Source organism: Syngnathus acus, chromosome 12 (assembly GCF_901709675.1).
Source record: "Syngnathus acus chromosome 12, fSynAcu1.2, whole genome shotgun sequence".
In the NCBI taxonomy this organism is placed as follows: domain Eukaryota; kingdom Metazoa; phylum Chordata; class Actinopteri; order Syngnathiformes; family Syngnathidae; genus Syngnathus; species Syngnathus acus.
In genome coordinates this window covers 6,353,703-6,380,222 of record NC_051097.1, presented here as the reverse complement: position 1 = coordinate 6,380,222, position 26,520 = coordinate 6,353,703, and the positions used below count along the sequence as shown (strand labels likewise).

General features: G+C 43.6%; 3 protein-coding genes across 4 annotated transcripts; 2 read left to right on the top strand and 1 right to left on the bottom strand.

The window, feature by feature from the left end:
• The first annotated feature begins 183 nt into the window (after positions 1–183).
• Positions 184–4,076, top strand: drg1 (developmentally regulated GTP binding protein 1). Its single transcript, XM_037266619.1, has 9 exons — positions 184–359; positions 1,224–1,347; positions 1,544–1,719; positions 1,813–1,882; positions 1,974–2,143; positions 2,261–2,391; positions 2,682–2,849; positions 2,941–3,063; positions 3,754–4,076. Exons 1-9 carry the CDS (start codon positions 321–323, stop codon positions 3,851–3,853), a joined length of 1,101 nt encoding a protein of 366 aa, XP_037122514.1. The 5' UTR covers positions 184–320; the 3' UTR covers positions 3,854–4,076.
• A 7,162-nt stretch (positions 4,077–11,238) lies between these two features.
• stard7 (StAR-related lipid transfer (START) domain containing 7) lies at positions 11,239–16,166 on the bottom strand. The gene is made up of 8 exons (XM_037266607.1): positions 14,265–16,166; positions 13,949–14,112; positions 13,817–13,866; positions 13,346–13,456; positions 12,821–12,903; positions 12,487–12,586; positions 12,307–12,391; positions 11,239–12,116 (listed from the first exon to the last, which is right to left on the bottom strand). Exons 1-8 carry the CDS (start codon positions 14,717–14,719, stop codon positions 11,941–11,943), a joined length of 1,224 nt encoding a protein of 407 aa, XP_037122502.1. The 5' UTR covers positions 14,720–16,166; the 3' UTR covers positions 11,239–11,940.
• slc20a1b (solute carrier family 20 member 1b) lies at positions 16,106–25,373 on the top strand. Of its 2 annotated transcripts, none has more exons than XM_037266573.1 (11): positions 16,106–16,164; positions 17,712–18,321; positions 18,398–18,538; positions 18,883–18,968; positions 19,059–19,155; positions 21,698–21,817; positions 22,349–22,618; positions 22,728–23,283; positions 23,360–23,545; positions 23,801–23,885; positions 23,978–25,373. In XM_037266573.1, exons 2-11 carry the CDS (start codon positions 17,967–17,969, stop codon positions 24,140–24,142), a joined length of 2,061 nt encoding a protein of 686 aa, XP_037122468.1. In that variant the 5' UTR covers positions 16,106–16,164; positions 17,712–17,966; the 3' UTR covers positions 24,143–25,373. The 2 variants fall into 2 exon arrangements, with proteins under 2 accessions (XP_037122468.1, XP_037122467.1); XM_037266572.1 differs by lacking the exon at positions 16,106–16,164 and adding an exon at positions 16,282–16,585.
• The last annotated feature ends 1,147 nt before the right edge of the window (positions 25,374–26,520 follow it).

Here is a 26,520-nt window from a genome sequence, read left to right as displayed (position 1 = left end):
GTTAATATATTTATTATGATACAAATTTTAATGTATAATCCATCAATTTTTGTATGCAATGGTATAATATAGGTCAGGTATGGTTTAGTGGTACACCTGGCTGTATTTGTTATGATCATCCTGCGAGTCAACACTCGGGACAAAGAAAATTAACGTGAACATGCATTCTCTCGCGAGAATTCGCACCAGGAAGTCCACGACGTTAACGCTTGCGTGGTGGCAGTGTGCTAGCCGCACACGTTCTAACGTTAGCCACGTCTATTTACTATTTATCTAACGTTTACTGTTAACGCAGGACTGTGACACAAATTTAAGTCATCATGAGCATATTAGCCAAAATAGCAGAGATTGAAAATGAGGTGAGTGCGGAAAGAAGCGTGGCGCTCGCGGAATGAATCAAGTACCGTTGTAGCTAACGGCTAGCTTGGAATGCAAGCAAAAATTAGCCGGGCTCACACAGCCGGGCCTTATGTATTTTATAGACGTCGCACTTTATTGCCTTTTTTGCCTGAAAACATTAACCGTTATATCAATTAGTAGTTGTATTATTCGTTTTAAGATGGAGTTTGGGGTTGTCTTGGTGGTGAAGTTGACCGGTAAATATCAACTCCTAATGCGTCGCCCTTTTCCGTTCAAAAACTGAATTTTAGTGGTAAATAAATATGCAATATACATTCAAATAGTCTTGTACCAAAGGAACGTTATATCAAGTATTTATGTCTTGGCCTTTTTTCACATGTATTCTACCTGTCATTTGTTTACTTGATGCTGAACACATAATAAAACCGATATTGGTGTCTGCTGCTTTTACAGATTTTAAATTGCATCAATTTTTCCAGACTTAACGTACATGGTTAAATTAGTTAAGTGTTATACCGGGTTGGAGACTGAGTCCTACTACAGACCGCAAACCCCCTGCCCCAAAGTTTCAAAATTTCCTGCAAAACAAATTGAAGCTCCTCCATTCATTTCAACATAGTTACTTGGCACCCAGGTGACAGCGAAATAATTTACAACGCAGTAATGAAGTCATTATTACAGTAAATATTTGTACGAGAAATGCTCACGAGCCCTAAATGTTAATCAAACGGAGAAACAACAAATAAACTAAAAATAGTCATTAATTTTGCAATGTTATATTAATGCAGAATGTAGTGCTTTATTCACAGTAGTCAAGCATAAGAGACCTTACGAACTTCCATTCTTACTATGCTTTGTCTTAGATGGCCAGGACGCAGAGAAACAAGGCCACCGCTCACCACTTGGGTCTGCTCAAAGCACGTCTAGCCAAGCTAAGGCGGGAGCTCATCACACCCAAAGGAGGCAGCGGTGGCGGCCCGGGAGAAGGTAACGAATGAGAACTCGGTTATGGTTTTGTAATCACATATGACTGAAGTAGGGACAGGGTTTTAAGAAATGTCATTGATTGGTGTTTGACTTGAAATGTGATTTCACCACTGCGTTAGCTTTGGTTAGTGGTGGATGTTCTAATTCACCAACTCAATACTGTTGACATTTTGAATATTCATGTCTCTATTTTCAGGTTTTGATGTCGCAAAAACCGGCGACGCTCGTATTGGCTTTGTAGGTTTTCCCTCAGTGGGGAAGTCGACATTGCTCAGCAACCTGGCGGGGGTCTACTCCGAAGTTGCCGCCTACGAGTTCACCACCCTAACAACAGTACCCGGAGTCATTCGCTACAAAGGTGCAAAAATCCAGGTACAGGAAAATATAAAGACATAAAACTGATTAGCAGCCGCGGACAGTTTTCGGTGTGTGGTTTCATTTTGACTTTGCTCTGTTACCTGAAAGCTTCTGGATCTCCCTGGAATCATTGAAGGGGCCAAAGATGGCAAAGGCAGAGGCAGACAAGTTATAGCCGGTAAGACCAAAAACACGAAAGTTTTTTTGCACAGTCAAACATTCAGCGAAATGAGACTGTGTAAATGGTGTACCCCCCAACCCTTCTCTAGTGGCTCGAACCTGCAACCTCATCCTGATAGTGCTTGACGTGCTGAAGCCTCTCCTGCACAAGAGGCTAATAGAACACGAGCTGGAGGGCTTTGGCATCCGACTGAACAAGCAGCCGCCCAACATCGGCTTCAAGAAGAAGGACAAAGGAGGCATTAATTTTACCGCCACTGTACGTGTCTTTTTAAACGTATTTAGCAACGTCGCCCTCTGGTGGACATCTTATCTGAATTTTCTTCTACTTAGTACTGTGCAGTATTTGGTTGCTTATGTGTTTTCTGCTCTGCAGTGTGCGCAAAGCGAGCTAGACGGTGACACGGTGAAGACCATCCTGTCTGAGTACAAGATCCACAACGCCGACATCACCCTCCGCAGCGACTCCACGGCCGATGACCTCATCGACGTAGTGGAGGGAAATCGGTGAGACGGTGTGCCGCCGTCATCCTTCTTTTGTCGTTCTCCGTGGGCGTGGCCTCTCGGCAGATGTGTCGCTTCGTTGATGGCGGCCGTGTTTGTCTGACATGGTCGCTCTAATCTTTTAGAGGGGGGTGGGGAACGCACAGTCCACAGTGAGCCATTCTGCAATTTTGAAAATCATTTATCAAATTTACAATTGTTGTGTGTGTGTTTTAAATATTTATATTTTCATATTATATGTTGTGTTTATTCCTCAACAAGTCCATAGTGACGGTGAGTCTCTCCCCCTACAGGGTCTATATCCCTTGCATTTACGTGCTGAACAAAATCGACCAGATCTCCATCGAAGAGCTTGACGTCATCTACAAGGTGCCGCACTGCGTGCCTATCTCGGCCCACCATCGCTGGAACTTCGACGACCTGCTGGAGAAGATGTGGGACTATCTGAAGCTCGTGCGCATGTAAGTGTGTGCGCCGGGAGCTCTGCACCCCCCACCACCAATGACGTCTCACCCCGTCTTGCCTAACCTGAGGTCGTTTTTGGGCTTGCAGCTATACTAAACCCAAAGGCCAACTCCCCGATTACACGTCTCCCGTCGTCCTGCCTGACCAGCACACCACCGTCGAGGACTTCTGCTTGAAGATTCACAAGAACCTTATCAAGGAATTGAAATAGTGAGTATCTTCAGGACTCCTTTTGCTTACAAATTCCACTGTGTGCAGTCCTACATTCTATAACCACAATATGAAACATATTGTTTATTACTAAATTTAAAAAAAAAAAAAATTCAATAGATTGTTCTGGTGTAGATAATTAGTTGTCCATTAAGGATAGACAATGCCTCGATTGTCATTGTGATTTGAGGTTTTAGAAAAATTAACATTTTAGTGCGGCGTCAGCCGCCGGCAGTTGCAAGACAAATGCAGAATTTTGCGACCAAAGATAACAAAGCACCAATTAGTTTAATTGCTCTCTACTTGGCCACAGTTTGAAATGTTCTTTTATTCCTTAAGACTCATACAAAGAAAATATATCAAACCTTAAAATAAAGAATAAAAAAATATATAAAATAAAATATATATCTAAAAAATAAAATAAAGACCCAAAGCAAGCACTGACTAGTCACAGCCATCGGCCGCTTTATGCGCAGATACTGCGTTTGCGACCGGGCGCTCGGGTCGTCAATCAGTCAATACATGAGTGCTGCCGAGCATTAGCGATCCTCCGGGGAGGCGGCGGGGGCCAAGCGGTGTCACACCACATTAGGGAGGAGTCTTTTGTGCCGACGAAGGCTGTCGTTTGCTGTCGCTCACCTTTTACTTCCATTCCACGCGATTCACGAGATGCCATCAACTTGTTTTCAGCGCGCTGGTGTGGGGATCGTCCGTCAAACACAACCCTCAAAAGGTGGGCAAGGACCACGTGATGGAAGACGAGGACGTTATCCAGTTGGTGAAGAAGTAATAGGGATTAAACAAAAAATCAGTGCGGCATGGCTCGCTATCACAAAGGCAAACACTTGAGCTTCTGTGTAATGTGCTCGTCACTCGTTTTAACCCGGATGACATGAATGTACATGTCACATGGAAACACCTCAACACCATGATTAGTTCATATTGAATATTGGTTAACGCTTGCATTGACATGGAAACAAAAGTATGAAATAATAAAAAAAGAGTCTCACAACTTTGCAAGAAATTTCTATTTCTCTCAACAGGATCTGTCTCACACCTATTTTACTTCCTACCTATCTCGTGTTTATCAACCTATTTATTGTGCGGTAAGTATAAAAAAGTCCTCTCACCCCTTTACAATCGCCAGGATGTTTTGATCATTTCAGAGCTTTTCTCCACCATTTATTGTCACTTATATGCTATTGAAACAAAATGTATTCAGGTTTTGGTAATGTCACTGTTGTGATAAATATTTTGTCGACTTGATGATGGCTGTGTTCCGTAGCATATTTGATGTCCTGAAAAATGTTTTTCCTCCCGAGTGCTACCTTTGAACAATGAGATCCATCCGATGCTGTGAAAAATCTCCGCAAACCATCACTTGTGACTACAAGAATGACAGGAAAAGCCGACTAGAACATCTGAAGTTTATTTGGTGGCACGCATAAAAGACAGGTATGTGATGACTCCCATTGAACACAAATTTAAATGTACCTGGTTGTACTTGAATGTACCTCGTTGGGCACAATATAAAGTCAACTCATTTTTGATGCAGTCGCAACGCAAAGGCCTCTCTGCAGCATCACAACCACTCAAGTCTGGCTCAGAGAAGGGAGGGGGAAAAAAAGTCTCATTTAAAAGGCCTGTCCAGCTCAGTGATTTACGGGACATTGATGATGAAGGCACTTATTCAGCCCGGTAGGCCCCCTCCATTCCTAAACCCCCCTTTTTCTCCCTCGCCGGTTGGGACGGCCACTCAGGTTAATCAGTTCATTCACTCAGACGCAGTTTGGGGACATCGTGCAGCAGCTGTTCACAACTAACAAGCCTCCGTTGAGCGAACACGCATGTAGAAGCCGTTCCTCATGCTGATCTAGTCTGTCGTGCGAGAAGAGGAGTGGCCATTTTATGCTCAACAATGGACTGTGCCCTTGTATCAACTATTATGAGGCTGCAGCGTAGTAAAACTACCTCGGACCACACAGATGAGGGCTGCAGTCTTCTACAATTTGTTAAATTAGTTAAAAAAAAAAAAGTTTGCCTTGTACAAATCTTGCCTTAAATTGCTATGCAGTTATGTCCACAACTTTTCACTAGTGTTACAGATGGAGCTACATAATACAATACAAATGCACGAGATTTTTCATTTGAATTTTTGACCAAATTATTAAAATTATCTAATAAAAAGTAACAAAAACGAAGTGAATTTGAAAAGCGAAAGTCAAAACGCACTGAATAAAAAAAATAATAAAAATATCAAAGTACGACAACCCTGTTCCTCTCTCGGGTATGTCTGTCAAGAGGTGCCGTACACCTTAAATTGGTCACCAGCCAATCAGAGAGCGCACACACACACACACACACACGGACTAGATGGCTGGAGGCCGGATTTGATCCCATGACCCCTGAACTCAACTGTTAGGCAAATGTACTAAACACTTGGTCACCGTACCACCAAATTTAAATTTGTACTTACAAATGTCGGTCCAATGTGGCTGCATTTTAGAGTTGGGATAACTTTTTTGGGGTTGTGGGGCCATTAGATAATAGTCAGTGTAACATGTGTTGGTCTCCAATTGTTTTAGCAAGTATGAATCCAAGCACTTGAAGGACTTTCCAGTCAGCCCAGCATCAGGCACAGCCTCCGATCCATCCCTCCCCCTTATTTCTTCCCCTGTAAATTATAGCAGCACTTTAGCTAATGAAAGAGTTGAAGACCGGCCACTAATAAAAGCCATTTAGTGAATAAAGCACTCCCACTCCCCCCCACTAACAAAATTAAAGAAACTAGCCATTTAGGGAGGGCGGGTGCAGAGGGAGGCCTCTGTATTAATATTTATGAAATGCGGAATTGGATCCATCCTCCGCCCAAAAAAAATAAAAAGAAATCCCCAATCACCATCTCATGTCCAATGGTAGCGTGAAGCAGCGCCCCTTGGCAGCGCACCTATCCCGAGAGGAGAACATCACTGACCCCTCCTTTAGCTGGAAGGAGGGGCGGGAAGGCGATGGTGACTTGAAGGGTGCTGAGGACGCAGTCGGGACAGTCTGGCTCCAGCAGAGCAGCCTGGAAACATCTCAGCAGCTACCGAGCAGCAGCAACCTGGCGGTGGTCGACTTCAATGGAAAAGGTGGGTCTTTTTTTCCACACGGTGGGCTAAAAAGTCAAAGTTCTCTCTTGATTTGATGACAGATTTCTTTTGCAGCGCCACAGGTAAACATTGGAAAAGAACCTGGTAAGAATGCGTACTTCAGTATCACAATCATCCATGAAAACATCTTCCATCCCTTCAAATCATCTCCAAAGTTCTTCCATTTTGCCATTGAGTCACCACCAATGTAAGGTTTCTAACTGTTTCCTTAAACATCCCACAGAAGACAAGACAACACTCAAGGGAAGGTAACAAGATTGTCCTTTAACAAGGTTAGCGAGGAAAATTTCTGAGCAAAGTCTTAGTAGTACATGGTCAATTGGTGAAGTCAGTCGACGGGCTTGCGAACCACTTTGAACAGAGGGGAAAAAAACCAATGTCAATTTGTTACAATTTAAAAAAAAAAAAAATTTGGTGGGGGCAAAGTCGATGTGACCGCCAAGAGGGGCGTGGGTGTGGTTTGACGCAGTTTGTTCGCTAGAAGGGTGGAGCCCCGCTTTTTTTACCGCAGTGAGCCGCAACCGATGAAGCTTTTTCTCTTTTTCAAAAAATTCTGCAGCCCAAAATGATTCAAATTTTTCTTTAGTATTTGTTGATTTTTTTTTTTTAACTGAAATTTATTTCTGTACTTTTTTGACAGACAAGCTTCACAAAAAAAAAGTTTTTTTTGTAATCCTCGCGGTTAAATTGGGGGTCAAAATGACAAATCTCGAATTTTTTATTCAGATGGACTTGGTCTTTACATCCAATAGAATAATTTTATATATTAAAAAATATAAATGTAAACAAATAAATAATGAAAGTATAAATTTGTAATCGTTAAACTGCAGGTTATATTCACTCATGAACATTTTGGTTAAGGGTCAAGTCAAATAAATCCCCTAAAATTTGAAAACTATAAAAAAACATTAAATGGTGAGAATATACAATTAAATGTTTTAAGCCACTCTTCATCTTCTCCACTCCTCTTCAACATTGACTCAAAGATGTTGTCAATTGGAGCGACAAAAACACTCCCATACCGTCATAAAAAAAAAACTAACTAACTGCATTTGTCTTTAAAACAATTATTTTTTTCTTGTTTCTCTTGTTGACATTCTTCTAGAGTGTTTCTCTCCTTCCGTCCCTCATTTGGCTGCCCAGGGCACCATTGTGCTTGATCTAACCATGCAGTGGGTCTCTGTCCATGGTTGTGCCAAGCACTTTGGAGCCTTGCGAGCAAATTCTGCATCCGAAAAACAACCTCTTGATGTTTTTCTTCCCACCACTCTAGACCATAATCAAGACTGTTTATTTTCTTATTGTGTATTGTAATAAATATTCAAATATAACGTGTCTTTAAATGATGACTGTGGGCCAAAGCCAACATGGCAGATTTGTGAAGTGTCTCAATTACACTAAGTGCCTCAACCGTACGGTTAATAAGTGCTGCTAGTAGAGGTCGTTTTATTAATGCTGTTAGCGGATCCATAAATCAAAGCGAGCAGAGACATTGCGTGATGAGACAGTTGAGGCAAAGTGTGCGCTTATGGAGATGATCAAATGTTATTACAGCACTCCACTTGATAGATTTTTTTGTTAGAAATGTAGTATAAAGCACACTTGGAACAAAATGAATACACATTTAATATGCTTAGCTTGAAGTCACCAGTGTCCTTTTTTTTTCACAGCATTATTTGATCAAGTAAAAGCATAATCTTGTATTAGATATTCCATATTATTGATGTTGGTTGAGAAGTATTTATGTAACAATGTGATTATTATTGATGCTATGTTCTGTTTGTCGGTCAAAATATCACCAACATTTGCATTTTGACGCAATGCAGTTGGCTTCCACTGCAAATTATGTTCATAAACATATTGCTAGATGCATACTACTCTGATGCTGTCATTCAAAAACATGTCATTGTAGCAACAGTACCAGAGAAACTTGAAAATCACAGTGATATATTTATTCCTTTATTCTGTCACAACAGTAGCTTATTGTTATGAATGAAGCACACAATGCTTGTAGCGTGTTCTGCCTGGCTTGACCTTTATTCCAGACTCCAGACAGGGAAAACAAGGCTTTACACACACTTTTATCCCATTAGGCTGGACTACGGTAGCTGGCTTGGACAAACTAAATGTTAATCGCTCATTACAGTGAACAGGTTGGGGCAAGACTGTTGTGACCGTGGCTCAGGTAGTAGAGGTGTTCATTCAGTAGCCTCAAGGTAGGTAGTTCAAATCTAGCTCGGTCCGGTACACTTTAGCTCAGGGAAATTTTCAACACAAGAGATAAAAATATTTTTCACACACATGTAAATAAGGCCCCAAATGCATCTGATTGGCAAAAAAATGAATAAATTGAAACAAAGTGTGCAACATTTTCAACGCCAAAATGGTCCGTGTCTCTTTTGGGCAGTTCGTGAACTTGACGTATTATTTATTTAGGTATTTATTTATTTGAGTGACTCACAAAGAAAACAACCAATCAGGAGGTGAGGGGGTCGTTTTTCCAGTTTCAGTTAAGATTTGACCATGAATTTTCCATAATGAAGTGGGCCGTTATTAGGTACACCTCGTGACGTCACAAAGAAAACAGCCAATCGGGGGGTGAGGGGAGGGGACACTTTAATACAGACACTTTAACGCAGGGTTGTCGAACTCCAGTCCTCGGGGGCCGCATTCCAACATGTTTTCCAAGATTCCCTCGTTAAGTGCACATGTGTGAAAAGTTAGGCTCCTGCAGAACGTGAAAATGAACTCATCTTTTCACGTAGTTGTGTTTAACAATGGTAACTTGGAAATCATATTGGAACGCGGCCCCCATTCCCTCATTAAGTGCAGGTGCGTGAAAAGTTGGGCTCCTGAAGAACGTGAAAATGAACTCAACTTTTCACGCAGGTGTGTTTAACGAGGGTAACTTGGAAAATATATTGGAACGCGGCCCCGAGGACTAGAGCTTGACACCTGAGACCTTTGACCATGATATTTCTCTAATAAAGTGGCTTGTTATTAGGTACACTTGAAAATGGCGGTGTACCTAATGGAGTGTCCGTGTGATTCCCTCGTTAAGTGCACCTGCGTGAAAAGTTTTAGCTCCTGCGGAACGTGAAAGTGACCAAAAACTTTTCACGCAGGTGCGCTTAACGAGGGTCACTTGGAAAACATATTGGAACGCAGCCCCCGTTCGCTCATTAAGTGAAAAATGAACTCATCTTTTCACGTAGTTGTGTTTAACAATGGTAACTTGGAAATCATATTGGAACGCGGCCCCCGTTCCCTCATTAAGTGCAGGTGCGTGAAAAGTTGGGCTCCTCCAGAACGCGAAAATGAACTCAACTTTTCACGCAGGTGTGTTTAACGAGGGTAGCTTGGAGAACATATTGGAACGCGGCCCCCGTTCCCTCATTAAGTGCACGTGCGTGAAAAGTTGGGCTCCTGCAGAACGCGAAAATGAACTCAACTTTTCACGCAGGTGTGTTTAACGAGGGTAACTTGGAAAACATATTGGAACGCGGCCCCCGTTCCCTCATTAAGTGCACGTGCGTGAAAAGTTGGGCTCCTGCAGAACGCGAAAATGAACTCAACTTTTCACGCAGGTGTGTTTAACGAGGGTAACTTGGAAAACATATTGGAACGCGGCCCCCGTTCCCTCATTAAGTGCACGTGCGTGAAAAGTTGGGCTCCTGCAGAACGCGAAAATGAACTCAACTTTTCACGCAGGTGTGTTTAACGAGGGTAGCTTGGAAAACATATTGGAACGCGGCCCCTGTTCCCTCATTAAGTGCACGTGCGTGAAAAGTTGGGCTCCTGAAGAACGTGAAAAGGAACTCAACTTTTCACGCAGGTGTGTTTAACGAGGGTAACTTAGAAAACATATTGGAACGCGGCCCCTGTTCCCTCATTAAGTGCACGTGCGTGAAAAGTTGGGCTCCTGAAGAACGTGAAAATGAACTCAACTTTTCACGCAGGTGTGTTTAACGAGGGTAGCTTGGAAAACATATTGGAACGCGGCCCCTGTTCCCTCATTAAGTGCACGTGCGTGAAAAGTTGGGCTTCTGAAGAACGTGAAAATGAACTCAACTTTTCACGCAGGTGTGTTTAACGAGGGTAACTTGGAAAACATATTGGAACGCGGCCCCTGTTCCCTCATTAAGTGCACGTGCGTGAAAAGTTGGGCTCCTGAAGAACGTGAAAATGAACTCAACTTTTCACGCAGGTGTGTTTAATGAGGGTAGCTTGGAAAACATATTGGAACGCGGCCCCTGTTCCCTCATTAAGTGCACGTGCGTGAAAAGTTGGGCTTCTGAAGAACGTGAAAATGAACTCAACTTTTCACGCAGGTGTGTTTAACGAGGGTAACTTGGAAAACATATTGGAACGCGGCCCCTGTTCCCTCATTAAGTGCACGTGCGCGAAAAGTTGGGCTCCTGAAGAACGTGAAAATGAACTCAACTTTTCACGCAGGTGTGTTTAATGAGGGTAGCTTGGAAAACATATTGGAACGCGGCCCCCGTTCCCTCATTAAGTGCACGTGCGTGAAAAGTTGGGCTTCTGAAGAACGTGAAAATGAACTCAACTTTTCACGCAGGTGTGTTTAACGAGGGTAACTTGGAAAACATATTGGAACGCGGCCCCTGTTCCCTCATTAAGTGCACGTGCGTGAAAAGTTGGGCTCCTGAAGAACGTGAAAATGAACTCAACTTTTCACGCAGGTGTGTTTAACGAGGGTAGCTTGGAAAACATATTGGAACGCGGCCCCTGTTCCCTCATTAAGTGCACGTGCGTGAAAAGTTGGGCTTCTGAAGAACGTGAAAATGAGCTCAACTTTTCACGCAGGTGTGTTTAACGAGGGTAACTTGGAAAACATATTGGAACGCGGCCCCCGTTCCCTCATTAAGTGCACCTGTGTGAAAAGTTGGGCTCCTGCAGAACATGAAAATGAACTCAACTTTTCACGCAGGTGTGGTTAACGAGGGTGTACCTAATAACAGGCCACTTCAAGAACATGGAAATGCATATGTTGCCAGACATATTACCAGGCTGTAAACTTTGTTTTATTATTTTGAAGCAGTGCATTATTTGTACATTTATTACAGGACGAACACAGAATTACAGAGAACACCAAAGCTTCTACATCTCATTTCAATCCAGTTTGGGAGAAAGCTTTTGAAGAAGAAAAAAAAAAAATATCTGGGTGACATGTTAGCGCGCTACAAAGAAAAAAACAATTGAAATGAGTTAAACTTTTTTGTTAATTTCTATCTTATGTTTTCGCGCTTGTGAAATGATACCGGAACAGTTCCAAAGTGCTGTTTTTCTCCAGACAAGGACTACATGTGTACATCGGACGTGAGGATTTCCACGGTTGTTATAAGACACTGTGCCCCTGCTACGGAAGGACTGGTTTCACCTGTTTTTAAAGCCCTCTTATTCGTTGACATAAAAGCAGAAACAGCATCACTGTGACTCATATAAAGACGAAGAAAAAAAAAAAAAGGAGTCTTCTCCCATCAAGGCCTTCATCTATCTCTATTCGGATGGAAATACTGTACTGCAAAAGCACATCCACCCAAATGTCATGAAAGGCCCAACAACAGTCAGTGGGACCACACATCACACATTGGCAGAGGTCCATTCTTCTTTTTCCAAGCTTCATCTACCAAAAAACAAACACCTTCACACATGTCGTATCCACAAAGTAGGCTTTGGAGGGTTTCATCTGTTAAAAGTCACTTCAGGCGAACATCTGACTGGAACCGCCGCCGTGTTTGTTCTCAGCGGCAAGACGGTCCTGGTTCTGCTGGCGGCCCGCGTTGTCCTTGATGACGCTAGTGTAGTCATAAATGCCAACCTCCAAGTTCTTGGCCTTCAACGCAGCTGTGTGAAGCTTCTCGAGGAAGTCCGGCATGCCTGTCAGGATGTGATAGAAGACATCTGTTTTATTTTCATGCCAAATGCATTTAAAGCATTAGATGTGTGCCATATTAGAAACGCACTTCAAATAATATATTTTAATGCATATTTTAAATAAATATATAATAATAAAATAATATATATAAAACATAAATGTAAAAAAGGAAAAAATAATTTTTCAACTCACCACTTGACACCATCCAGCTCACACAGTAACGAGGGAAGGCAGTCTGAGGGTCGTCACTGTAGGTTAGCAGGTAGTCAAATCCATTCTGTCAACATCATCAACAAGTGTTTAAAACTTTGGATTCTGTAACCTGAAAATATTGTTTTATAATGACTGAAAATTGTCAGATTCGATTCGAACCTCATCGAAGGACTTGTGGGGACGGATGACCATCTTAGATTGATAGGAGTGAACTCTCACAAAATTTTGAGACTCTGGGACTCGAGGATGCTGCACAGCTCTAAAACACAATGATGAAAAAGGATATTACGTATGAATTTCACATTACGTATTCCATATTAATTTTTCACGTATTACATATTAATTTCACATTTATTTCATTTACAAGGGGCATATGAACAGTTGAATATGAATTCTTAATACAAGTTTTTCCAATCTAATTTTATACAAAGTCAAAATAACAGTCCTTACATACATAAATAATAACAATATGCATGCTTTAATAGTTTCTTACTTGGAAACTAGGATCATCAGGTTGTTTTCCACGTCCACCTCATAGCGTCGTACATACACGTAGTCCCTGGAATACATGGGATACTGTGGAGGAAGAATTGACATCAATTTAAGGAAAAACTGTACAGTATTCTTCAAATGTTTTACACCATAAAAATATACACTTCTCCAAGTACCACCATCATGGCCAGCATTAAAATACAGTGTTCATCAAAAACATGACTGTTGTCTTAAAGTATTTTTATTATTATTCTACTGCAACATTATCCACAGCTTCAATGCAAACATTGCACTTAAATGCACAATTTTAATTACTTAAATAATGATAAACACCATATTTTATTTTATTTTTTTTAAATAAAATGCAAATGTATTTAACTCAAAAGCGACATAAAACTGAATGGTGTTTTGGTAATGATTCTTTCTCATACCACTAGAGGGCGGTCACATGCCACTACAATGCTAAAACGCTGATTTAGCAGCTCTTTAGAAAGTAAATAAATAAGAAGGCGAAGGGGAAACTAACAGGAAAGTGCGTAGCCCAGTGTACAACTTCTGAGCCGGTGTTGATGTCCCGGTCCACCACTTCCAGTTTGATCACCAGGGCATCCCACTTCTTCCTATACTCGGTATCCAACTGCAAAAGACAAAGCAGTGGTCAGTCAAGTGTTGTGCTATTTATATTCCGTGTATTAGTACAAGCAGAGTGTCAACATTGCCTTGGTGACAGAATGATTGCGCTTGAGGTGACTCCATAAATAGTAGACATGAAAGCACTGTTCTCAGTAGTAAAGGCTTGAAATATCAACAAATGAGTTTTATTTGTAATTTTTTCCCCCCTGTAGTGGTTTTCACTTCTTTACCGACTATTTATTTTGTCAGATTTTTCTAACACCTACTTTTGTAATGTGCATAGGTTTTATGCCTAACATGGACCTCAGGTCACACCAATGGCCATTTCAAACTAGAGTGACATCATAGAAAAAGACATTGGTACCTGCACATTGAAGAACTGCCTTGGTGTGACATCAGTGTATGAGCCCAACACTGCAATAAAATACAAATAGAAACAAATGTCGACAGCTCAAACAGGACACATGTTTGACAAGCCAATTTTATCATTTGTAACCTCTGTACTCGTAGAGGTGACTGTCAGGGATCGGTCGCTTCCACACACGGAAGTCCTTCTTCTCCATCACAACTTCCCAGACCTGCTCCGCATGACCACTCACTGTGCCTGCATGTGCATTTAGACTCTTTACAGCATCAAGGGCCTCAAATTCCAGGCCGCATCTGGACAAATGTACAAACATTTTAAAATGATTACATCTAGAACATTCAGGGGCACAAATTTGGTTGGTGATCCTAGTCTAAGCAAAGCATGACAAATGAAGACTTTTTTTTGGGTTGGAATGACGGACACCATCGAATAAAAGCTTCCAAACCTGTACATTTCCTCATCTTGAATCTTCTCATTGTCCCACATGAAGACCCCAGCAAGTGCCGCGATCAGCTTGCCCGGGGAGGGATGCTTGCTCTGGAACCTGCGCCATAAGCTGCTCACCAGGGTCCATCGGGTCCTTTCAGAGTACAAATTGGAGTAGAGCTCGGCAATCCGACAAGCACGCCGCAACCTCTGGCCGGTGACAAAGCCGCAATGGTCTGCGAAGATCGACAGCAAATCCTTGCTTCTGTGTCCAGATCTCGTTGCAGACTCCGTGGCGAGGACCCCCACCCGGCGCAGGGTTGATAAGAACAGGCCAGCGGCCCTGCCCAGCCACGCCGCTGAGCCTTGGCCGTCGTCATTCTGCACAGCCCGTCGAAATGACCTAACCCCTGGGAGCCTGAGTGTCCTAACGCCGACCTCGGTAGTGACACGACGGGGCACGGAGTGAAACATGACGGCTTGCTACGACCGTGGAAATTGCTCCCAACAGACGGGATAACTCTCCCAAAATTCGGGTAGCAAGAAATGCTAGTGGAAAGATCTAGCTCCAAGCACGAGGCGAACGTTTACATTAAAAATTATATGGAGTATTTGAGTTCGCAAATGTCCATTCTCGCTTGGTGAACACGCGACTTTTAGCATCGGCTAGCGTTAGCACGTCACTTGCGCACATTAATGAACTGAGATTGTTTGGATTCAAATTTGCGAATACCTGCGTTTGTAAAGATAAGTGCCTCAAAGCGTTAGATTATCCAAAATGTTCTAATATTCTGGAGCCAAATCGTATTACGCACGTCCCATGCATAACAAACAACTCCTTTGACCTCTTCCTACCGTCTAGTGAACACGCCCACCCGGAAGTCAATAGGCTTACAGCCTTCTAACAAGCATGCTGATTGGGAAATGAGCAACAACATGATGATTTTGATTGGTCGAGAAGGGAAATCGTCTATAACGTATTGAATCGGTACAAGCATGTGCGTTTCAAAAGTATTTTATGGCTGTAACATCCATATAATGGAAAGAAATGCAAAACATACTGTGTGGACGTACTCTGACAGTGTGCCAATACAACGACTACATCATTAAAAGATCTTTCAGGTGGCACAAAAGTAAGAAAACACGTTTTACAAGGGAACAGCGAATAGTTCAATCCCAATCATTAGCATTAGATTGAAATGCATGAACGGGATTTGCTGTGAAAATGAATACACATTCGGGGAAATCTTTTAGCTTGGCGGCAGGTGGCGTCATTTATCCAAGAAAACAAAAGCTATATCTGCTGAGCATGCCGTGATCAAGGCTGGAAAATAAATTCTACAGTATGTAATTAGATGACGTAAATACCGTTTGAATAATTCATTCAATTTCTAATTTAAATTACAATACTTGCTCTCTGCATACGCTGGCTTTGTCCGATAGAGGATTTGATGGCGTACTGACCACCTTTTGTAAAACGACACCTTCCCCTCTTGACTTCACTCTGCATGGTTGTTTCCGGCACTCATTGCCAAACCGACAGGATTGCTAAACTACTCGGAAACGATAAGGGATGTTCCTCGAAATGCTGCTTTAACGTCATTTAGGGCGGACCGCCAAAACGAATATCAAGGAATGCCAAGTTGGAAGGTTTTTCTTCCACCAAGTCTCATGCAAATCCATAATAATTAAGGATTATGATACTGAGCCCTTTTTAATATGATACCCAACAAATACGACGGTAATTACATAACCCAGGTATTTCTCTAGATTCTCTTTTCATACAAGATCCTGCTGTTTTTCTTCATTTTCAAGAATGTCTCGTCCTGGTTTACACCTTTAGTTTTTTTTTTCAAGCGCAAGAGTTGATTTAGTTATCCTACCCCTACCAGAGTCTTATTTTCTTTGATCATCAGAGTGTGAGTACTTTTTAGAGTAACAAAGTGCCTCTTGAATTTGAAAGCAGTCCTGTCAGCTGGGTGGGGGTTAAGGTCGCGATTTGGTGGAGGGGCGGGACGAGCCAATGATAAAACCCCCCTTCACCCGCTCGTTCGCCGGCAACAGCGAGCGTACACACGCGGTGGTGAAGCCTTGTGACATTGAAACGGTTCTGGAAAAGAAGACGCTGCTATCTGTTCGTGTCAGCTTGCGCCGCGTAACATAATTTATATTTATTTCTTTTTATAAGGCCTTATTTTCGGTGATCGCATTTTAAATCTAATTTGAATTCTACACGGTCCCTCCCTCGCAACGTTCCGGTGAGCGCGCGCGCGCTATCCTATTTATCTTAGCGCCTACAAGGATTTATTTTCCGAACGAAAATCAACTACTCGAAGTGCGGTAAGTGAATTTGTGTGGTGTCACGTCAAAATGATGGAACCTGTGTGTTTTCGCCCGCGTCTCGATTGCAGCTTCAACCGGATCATTGCGGATAACTGTTAGCATCCACTGTAGCCGACTGTCTACCCTGAAGAATTACTTTGAGGCGCTAGTTTGAATGAAAAATGTTACTCCTACTTACTATTACGCGAGGAAAAGGTGGCGGATTTGTTGGTCCTTTGACAAAGAATCCATTCGGGCGAATGCTCAAGTCGAGTTGTACTTGTTACTCGTTTATACGACACAATGAAAGTCGTCATTGGTATACGAGGAGTGGGGGCCATCTGTCCAGCACTTTTGCTCGGCAACATTTAGCTACATGCTACATGTCGCAATTTCCTACGGCGATACCACGTATCGAATAAAAGTGCAAATAATTAACACTGCCGCGGTTCACTTGACGTGTATGTAGTAAACGGAGTGTTTAAACCGGCTGAATGTCACCGCTGTGCTGTGAAGATGGCGAGGGCTTCAAGTCGTGTGAATGGGTGACGACACGTGCGCATGATTCAAGATGCCTTGATCTATTATTTCCTTTTTCCCACTGCCAACACACAAACTGCTTTGTTCAGTTAAGCCCCCCCGAGTGTTTCGCTCGAGCAGGGTGGGATTGTGTTATTTATATACGCGTATACGCACACGAAAAGCCGGATTTGTTTGGCGACTTGAACCGAAGATGGCTACCCGTGTCCCGCCTACTTGCGTTTAGACAGAGACGTGAGACGTTTAAAATTTCAGGATATTTCACAATCCACCCTCGGTGTTTTATAAATCCTTTTTTTGGGTTGTTATTGTATTTTCCCAATTTTAAGTGAGCACATATTTGTAATTACAAAAATGTCACGACCCCCCCTAAAATAAAAAACAAGTGTACATACTGTCGTTTGAAGGGCAACAGGTTAATTGTACTTTCTTGTGGGAGAGCATTTAATTGTTTTGCCTGTCACTAGCTCACATTGACAGATGAATAAAGATGCAGTATTTGTAGTTTATAATTTGGGTCGATTGAGTGGAAAAGGATAGTTTCCTATGACACACCTGATTTGGGAATCCCTGATCTAAAACATTTCTCTCTTGGTTCTTTCAGGATGTTCCCCTGCTCATCTGCTACTCTTAAAGTTGCACAATGGCTGCCTCATCACACTGCGCACTAACCCAGACCCAAAGAAACTGTAACTTGTTTAACATAATTATAGGATAGCAATAAGCCTCATCAGTTGGCACACTATACCTCTGTTTTCTTGCCTGTCCCTGATTTGGGCCTTCAAGAAAATCCTCGTACCTCCAATAGTTGATCTGTTTGTATATTTATAGCATTATTAGTTTTACGAGGTCATTTACAATGGTTACGACAATGACAACCGTGACTGCAACCGTGACTGCAATCGTGGAAGCGACGCAGGGCCCCTTGAGGGAATACTTATGGCTTCTGATCATCGGCTTCATCATCGCCTTCATCTTGGCCTTCTCGGTGGGCGCCAATGACGTCGCCAACTCATTTGGTACTGCGGTGGGCTCCGGGGTGGTCACCCTCAAGCAGGCTTGCATCCTGGCCACCGTGTTCGAGACGTTGGGTTCGGTGCTCCTCGGCGCCAAGGTCAGCGAAACCATCCGCACGGGGATCATCGACGTGGGCACGTACAACAGCTCCGATTCCGAACGTGTCTTGATGGCCGGATACATCAGTGCCATGTTTGGTGAGCATCGGCGTCACACCTCTGATTAAAAAATAAATAAAATTGCAGCTAGCTGAATGTTCTCAATTATCTTCAGGTTCTGCTGTGTGGCAGCTGGCTGCCTCCTTCCTCAAGCTGCCCATCTCTGGAACACACTGCATTGTTGGTGCTACCATCGGCTTTTCTTTAGTAGCCCAAGGCCAGGAGGGAGTCAGGTGGCTCCAGCTTCTCCGTATTGGTAAGTCACACATGACACGCCTGGTGTTTGTTAGAATGGCTTGTGGCGATGCAAATAAGAAACTACAGCCTTGCGGTAGTTTTTAAAGAACATTTGCCAAATTGTTGGACTCCACAAACACATTTTTTAGCCCATCTCTGCAACACAGACTCAAAGGCACACCGTAGTCTCTAATTACTAATGCTTGCTGTAACTCGATATTTAGCAAGCGTTTCCTGTTGGTAACCTGATGAAGAGGAAGAATGGATGGAAATGTCGCATTGTTGACTAATATGCTCGTGTGTCTGTTTTTTTTTTTTTATCCCAACTGATGTTTTTAACTAGCCTGTTTTTTTATTTTGCAGTCGCGTCCTGGTTTCTGAGTCCCCTTCTGTCTGGTATAATGTCTGCTGTGGTTTTCTACATTGTGCGCGTTTTTATTTTGCACAAGGTGAGTTTGAGATTAGATCACGGAGTGATATACGAAGGAAATTTTCCTTGGAGTGATTGGGAATAATTTGATTGTGATTCCTCTCTGCAGAAAGACCCGGTGCCGAACGGACTGAAGGCCCTGCCCGTGTTCTACGCCATTACAATGGGAATCAACCTGTTCTCCATCATGTTCACTGGAGCGCCGAGTAAGTATCACCGTCTCGTCTCATTCACGTCTCTCTCCGCGTCTGTCCTTGGCCACAGCTTAAAATAACTGCTCCCTCACGCAGACTGCAGGGTGCCCACGCATATTCCAGGCTCAACCAGACTGTTTATCCTCATAACTTGTGTTTATTTTAACATGTTTTTTTTCGGGGCTTTCTTGGTCGCTTGTGGTTGGAAGTGGGTCATAGGCTGAATGAAAATGTTAAAAGCGGAGCACGGCAGACAGACGGAAATAAGAATTCACTTAAAGTCTTGACGTCACTGTCTGTGGCCTTCACACACAGAAGAGGAAAAGAGAAGTAACAAGGGTGTGCTTTTATTTGCACTAATGCTTGTGGTCTATGGAATCATACGTAACCTTTTCTGAATACATGTTGCCCCTTTTAACGTCGAAACATTTTGATTAAACGAGCAACTTTTGCTCCTTTTGTGTTCTTCTCTCTACAGGGCCTAACAAGATGTTAGCTGGCCTGGGCCATTAAATGGTGGCTACAGGCCAGAGTAGGACCAGATACACTTGTGGTTCCATCGTAACCCATGAGCCTGCTTAGCCAGGCACATTCTGTACAATTGTACTTGGGTTAAAAAAAAAAAAAAAAAAAAGGTGCGAGAATGCATTTTAGACACATTAACAAATGCCTACCGGGGCACAATCTTTGCCACTCAGTATGTTCTCCGCTGAGTACAGCCAAGCAAGGACAGTGCAGTTGGTGATAAGGCTTCAGATGCTATCATAGTAGCACGATAGGATAGCAAACATTCCAGGACACATTCCAGCACTTGATATACACACACATACTAGTGGCAGAGACCAAGTCAGCAAGGCCAATGCGATCACTGGGCAAGTTGAGGCTCAGCTGACCTAAAGTCAAGTCAAGGAGCCTTGTAAATGAACAAAAAAAGTCACATTTCGAAGGAAAGAGCTGTGCAAACTGCAGTAAACAAATCCTCTGATTGCACGCCAGACAGAGCGAGTGCGTGTCTGGGTCAGTGTCATTGTGAGGGGACAAGCCGACCCTCGCACCAGCCTCCATTGATGAGAGCTCAATGCGGTCGGCTGGACGGGGATTTTCTGCCCGAGTTACTCTGAAAAAACAAACACCCCCTCGGCATTTGTTACCGTGGTGACACTAGGCAGCGGCATAAAACGGACTTTTTGTTGTTTTTCCAATTTAAGCTTGCTTCCTGGAACCAACTCATGAGCCCCCCCCCACCCCCGGGGGTAGCTAATTTTAGATATTGATTTATGATTTTTTTTTTTTTAGGCGCTAATACTGAACTCAAAGACCTTTTTTCCCCCCCTCAGAGCTTGAGCTGGGCAAACGTTGGGTTAAGTCGCCCACGTGTCCATAAAGTATCACTCTCTCTGTCACTTGCGTAATTAAAGTTGGCGGCTGACTGAAGGGAGAAAACGACACTCTGTGTAATTGTATAACGGTGTCAGGAGGTTTTTGGGGAGGGGTGCGGAACGGCGCTGTGGTTTAAATTCCATTTCCTGCGCAGTCCCATCCATCCCACTTAATGGCTGCGGCGGGACTGTTTTGCAGGAAGCCCGTAACTGAGTCACAATGACACACAGGCGGACTGACGTGAATAACGTCTAGCCCCCAAAACCCACTTTATTTTTTTTCCTTCTTCTGACACCTGTTTGTGAACATCTCGCACTTCACATGCGCCTGGTGAAGGGCAGCGAGCTCAGCTGCTCACAGAACCGTATCCCTCTGGTTATTCTTTTCATGCCACGCCCACCACGAAGGCCGTGCAGCTCTCTTACATAACCGAATAAACAGCAGCGAGGTGCTCTGCTGTCTCCTGCTGCAGCGTGACCCAGCTGAGGCCGAGATAGACCGAGAACTCTGCCCTCGAACACGTATCGGCCTCGCCATTTCTGTTTGCTTTTATCCACCGAAAAGGTGGCTGGGAGGTTGAAGTCGTTACGTTGTGCCCGCGCACTGCATCGTGCCGACGTCAGCTGCACCAGCTCTTGCTGCAGTGCTGGCATCAAGGTGCTCTTTTTGCTCCCCCCTCCCCTCTCACTCCTCATTGAAATGTCACCTTTTAAGGAACTCCTCGTTTCTGTGCTCGTCAGCCCTTCATGCTAACATTGTTGCTCTTTACACTTTGTTTCTTTTTTTAATAGCTGTTACATAAGCGTTCAGATCAAAGGGGTCCGCATGTTTAACTAGAACTACATAACAAGGCCGCCAAGTTAATATTTACATACGGAGCACAGCCAGGGCGCGTGTCCACTTGTCAAAGACAGTATTGAGACACCGCTGCGGCTCAAATCACAGATTGCTCCGTACCAGTGACATCGTGATCATATTGCATTGAACTAACTGTTAATGACCCACTCTAGTCTCTACTAAAAAAAAATCTGAGCAAGTGGCCATCCCCCTTTTAAAGCCGACTGTGAGCTGCCCACAAAAGAAAGTGGCGCCCGCTGCCCGTTTGTTTAAATACCTGCCTTTTTTTTCCCCCTCCTCTTGCTCCATTTGTGTGTCTGACCTGGTGGTCTTCCAGTGCTGGGACTAGACAAGCTCCCTTGGTGGGGCGTCCTGCTCATCTCGCTCGGCTGCGCGGTGCTGACGGCCTTGGTGGTGTGGTTCGTCGTCTGCCCGCGCCTGAAGAACAAGATTGAACGTAAGTGGATGACGTTTGTGACGTGACTAAGCATCTTCGCTCTGGTCACAACCAGTTTGGATGATGCAATACAAGCAGTCAAAAGTTCAGAACACATGCAGAATATTTGTCAGCTGCATCCACACACCTCTGTAATTATAAATACATCTAAAACTTTTGATCTATGAAATTTAATTTCGCACAAAAGACAACATTGTGTACAAAGAGTGAGATCTCAATTTACAGGTTATTGGGAATGACCAACTATCTAATTAAAAAAATAAAATAGAGCCCTTGAGCACCAATGTTTTCACACCCCTGCTGGACTAGATCACTGAATCCACAAACACTTGTCATGTGAGAGACAAGACCGTTTTTACAAGGGAAGCTGTGAGGGGTCGTGTAAATACATGTCATCTGATTCTTTTTTCAAACAGTATTTTCCCCTCACTTGGTTGTGTACTCATGTGAAAGGAGCCCCATGTCCTGTACTTGCACTTTGTTTGGATGAGTCCCAAGGAATGTCTCTCTCAACTCGCCTCTCTTCGCTAGGAGATATAAAGTCCTCCAGCCCGTCGGAGAGCCCCCTCATGCAGAAGAGCGAGCTGCGGGAGCCCCACTGTCCCATTCTCAAACACACCGACAAGGACGTGCAGTCAGCCCCGACTGACGAGGAAATCCCCGCAGTCCCGCCCCCTTCCGAGGAGCGCCGCGTGGCGTTCAACATCGGAGACTGCGACGAGACTGAAGTCGTCAAAGAGCGCAAGGTGGCCTTTGACATCGGGGAGTCCGATGAAACCGAGTGCAACAATGCAAATGGGGGTAAGTAGACTATAGTAAAGCTTTTTTTTTTTTTTTTTTCCCCACCTTAACTAAAAAAGTCTGTACAATAAAATGCAGATATATTGAACTTGCGTATCTCGCTCTCCAGTCCCCAAGCAGCACAGCAACGGCTTTGCCCATCAGGCCCAGTTCAACAACCGGCCGGCGCAGATCCCGAGCAACGGTTACAGTCAGTACCACACGGTCCATAAGGACTCAGGTCTCTACAAGGACCTTTTGCACAAGCTCCACTTGGCTAAGGTTGGCGACTGCATGGGCGAGGGCGGCGACCGACCCATCCGCCGCAACAACAGCTACACGTCCTACACCATGGCTATCATCGGTATGCACGGCGACTTCAAGCACAAGGACGGCGAGCCCCAGGATGGGGACAAGGCGCCCGGGCAGGGCCAGGATAGAAAGCGCATACGCATGGACAGCTACACCAGCTACTGCAACGCCGTGGCCGAGCACGCCACGCCCGAAGGCCTCGGCGAGGAGGATGTAGCGTTGGAGATGGGAAAGGAGGACGCGGGAAGCACCCAGAGCTCCCTGGACGAGGATGGACTGGACGCGGACAAACCCGAAGTGTCCACGCTCTTCCAGTTCCTTCAAATTCTCACCGCCTGCTTCGGTTCCTTCGCTCATGGAGGAAATGATGTCAGGTACGTGTCCGTTTGACATTGGGTGATGTATTACTCAAAGACACTGGCACTGACTTTTCCCTTTGGGGTCGTGCAGCAACGCGATTGGCCCGTTGGTGGCGCTCTGGCTGCTTTACAGCAGCGGCAGCGTGACGTCCAACGAGGCTACACCCATGTGGCTGCTGCTCTACGGAGGTGTGGGCATCTGCATGGGCCTGTGGGTGTGGGGCCGCAGAGTCATCCAGACTATGGGCAGGGACCTTACACCCATTACCCCATCAAGGTAAAGTCAATAGTATTTTTTTTTTTTCCAATTGGGTTAACTACAAATTGTTGTTTCATTATAACCTTTAACATATTAAGCAATTGGCCAATTATTAAATTCGGACTTTTTTTCATTACAATAATAATTACATATACTGCATTAGCACAGCAATTTTTAATTAGCAATTTAATTTAAAAACATTTTCCAGCCATTGCACAGAACAGGATTTGCCCAAAAGCCTTGTTTTGATTCCCTCCTTCGTCTCTTGCGCAGTGGTTTCAGCATCGAGTTGGCATCGGCTGTGACCGTGGTAGTGGCTTCTAACATCGGACTGCCCGTCTCCACCACACACTGCAAGGTAGGTTTACGCTCACACTGGATTTAGTCAAGTGTGGCCAGGGCTCCAGTAAACAGGAAGTGCACTCGACTCAAGGGGAATGTTTTTGTCAGGTGGGCTCCGTGGTGGCCGTGGGCTGGCTTCGCTCCAAGAAAGCGGTTGACTGGCGTCTGTTCCGTAACATCTTCATGGCCTGGTTTGTCACCGTACCCATCTCGGGTCTGATCAGCGCTGCTATCATGGCCATCTTCATGTATGCCTTCAAAAGCACCATGTGAGCCTTCGGTCCCCTGCTGGGGAGAAGAGAGAGAAGACGACGACCGCTCCGGTGCGGTGCGCAACGAGAGGAGTGCAGTTGGGTGGGGTTCACCTCAAGCCAATGGAAAAAGGGGGTGGGGGGATACTTGATGTTTAGTGGGACTTGTGATATAGGCCTTTTGGTTCATGGCGGTGTCATGCAACAGCCCACAATATATTGCTTGTTTCCAGTCGGGCCTCCCATTGAGAAAACTTGTTGCATTTCTTTGTTCTCATTTGCTTTTCATGTCTTCTCATTCTGTAAAAGGCAACAACTACTAGTACATTCTTTTTTTTTTTTTTTTTTTTTTTTTACTTTGCAGTTCTGTAAATACAACGGTATTGTTTTAACTACGTTTAGCAAAAAGGTAGAAAAAGAATTAAAATGCAGTATTAGACTTATGCAGAGCTCGGCTTTAACATGTGCTGGAGTAGATGCAAAGCTTTTTTTATTTATTTATATGAACTGAAAACCAGATTATTGTTTGAGTCAGATTCTACACGATTGGTATACTCCTGCAGTGAGACCAATGTATTCACTACATTTAAAAACCCAACACTGTTGAGGGATAGAAAATCATATTTACAAACATTTGACTCATGATATTGCTAAAGACAGAAGAACGAGAGGCAGGCAAAAAGCTAATTGTGCATCTAATCAGCAAGAGTGTCCATGCTTAGTGTGATATTTGATCGTTTCTTGTAAGTGTGGCATGTTCAAAGCTATTTTTAGAATATGCAACAGGCCAATAAAAACGAGGTACAGAAAGCAATTGGCTGACTTCGCCAAATACGTGCCCCTCGAGAACTATCAGCGCCAGCTATTGAAACACTGAACAATATCGTTACATGAATTGGATGTCAAAACAAGAATGTGCTGAAATCCAGTTTACCTTATCAATCCTTTGTTTCATTTACACGCAGGTGCCCAATTGCCTCAACAGCGGGTTTATTTTTTCCCCCCCTCTTTTAGCTGGCAATTGAAAAAGCAATATTTTGCATTTGAGAACAGACGTTGCATTCCATTGGTAGTTGTGTAAATGCTCTAGTTGCCTTAAAATGTTTCATTTGCTCTTTAGTTACCAAAGAATTTTCTATTTTTTTTTTGTTTTTTTAAATATGAACATACTGAGCCACGTTATTAATGGAAAAAGTCAAGAAACAATGTTGTGTCAAAGTTCAACAATAAAAGTTGGGTTCTGAGTGTGGAAATTTTGGATGCCTTACAAGGGAGGAAACTGGAAAATTACAACACAGTGGTATGGTGGTTAGCTCAGTGTTAGCTCGAGTCTGGGTTTGAATCTTGGGCTATTTGTATCAAGTTTCATGTCTTCCTGTGCTATCGTGGGTTCTCTCAGTTTACTCTGGCCCCCTCCCACATTCCAAATGCATATGTTAGTTTCACTCAAGACTCTAAATTGCCTCTACACAGTAATGTCAGTGAGCAGTTGATACGAATATTTGGAGATTACCAGTAACAAACAATTAGCCAAAACCAGTCCAACTTGAAAATTTCCACAAAAAAATCTCCAAACTTAACACGGTGGTTTCCGGAACTAAAACGTTGCTGTGTTCATTTGACAAAACTGGGAAGACATGACGCTTGATAATGTTTGAATACATGAAAAGAAAATATATATATATTAGGATTTAATTGGTGCTTCCACGCTGTAAAAAGTGCTCCCTTCCATGCGGATGCGTGCTCTCGCTCGAGTTCGTCTATTAGGCGGGAAAAGAACACACACCCACATAAAAAGTCACAGTTAAATTCCTATTAGAAACATGAACTATGACTCACATTTAGCTCCCTTCTTAATCGCAACTTACTCAACAGGTTTTACTCAAACAGGTACAATAATTCGTGTTGACATAGTTGTGTATACAGGCAACAAGCACACCATTCTTTCACTTAACACTGCAAAAAGTAGCACGAGCAAATATAGTTACTATATAAATCCAGAACAATAAGCACCAGGGAGAACTGTCCTGGTTTGTGTCCTACATTTTTGAGCCAGTCTAAAGATGTGGTCATCTTTGCAGTGATCACATTGTTGTTGGCACTTTTCAGTCAACTTGTTTAAAAAAATTTTTTTTTTTTTTTATAAAGCCGCTAGTGTGGTATGTGTAAATGTTGTGTTCGCAGCCAAGGCCTATAAAGGGGTTTTGACTATTTTCAGCTGACCCAGACTGGCTGTGTCCAGTTTCCCCCACAACATGCTGCATTGCATAATTACACATTCACACACAGACACACACTTACAGTTACTTGAACTGTGTATTGGGACACATTGGTGTAGTGGGACGCACCTGCTAAGGCTAAGTTGAACCTCTTCCCGATTTTCAGGCCACTGCGGACAAA

Bases quoted from the DNA above. Each gene is read 5' to 3' on its own strand.
- drg1 (XM_037266619.1), top strand. From the start codon at position 321: ATGAGCATATTAGCCAAAATAGCAGAGATTGAAAATGAG. The intron at 2,144-2,260 runs GTACGTGTCTTT...TCTGCTCTGCAG, and splicing joins GCATTAATTTTACCGCCACT to TGTGCGCAAAGCGAGCTAGA. The intron at 3,064-3,753 runs GTGAGTATCTTC...ACTTGTTTTCAG, and splicing joins CTTATCAAGGAATTGAAATA to CGCGCTGGTGTGGGGATCGT.
- stard7 (XM_037266607.1), bottom strand. From the start codon at position 14,719: ATGTTTCACTCCGTGCCCCGTCGTGTCACTACCGAGGTCGGCGTTAGG. The intron at 13,457-13,816 runs GTACCAATGTCT...TGTCTTTTGCAG, and splicing joins GGCAGTTCTTCAATGTGCAG to TTGGATACCGAGTATAGGAA. The intron at 12,117-12,306 runs GTGAGTTGAAAA...ACATCCTGACAG, and splicing joins GAGCTGGATGGTGTCAAGTG to GCATGCCGGACTTCCTCGAG.
- slc20a1b (XM_037266573.1), top strand. From the start codon at position 17,967: ATGGTTACGACAATGACAACCGTGACTGCAACCGTGACTGCAATCGTG. The intron at 18,539-18,882 runs GTAAGTCACACA...TTTATTTTGCAG, and splicing joins GCTCCAGCTTCTCCGTATTG to TCGCGTCCTGGTTTCTGAGT. The intron at 21,818-22,348 runs GTAAGTGGATGA...TCTCTTCGCTAG, and splicing joins CCTGAAGAACAAGATTGAAC to GAGATATAAAGTCCTCCAGC.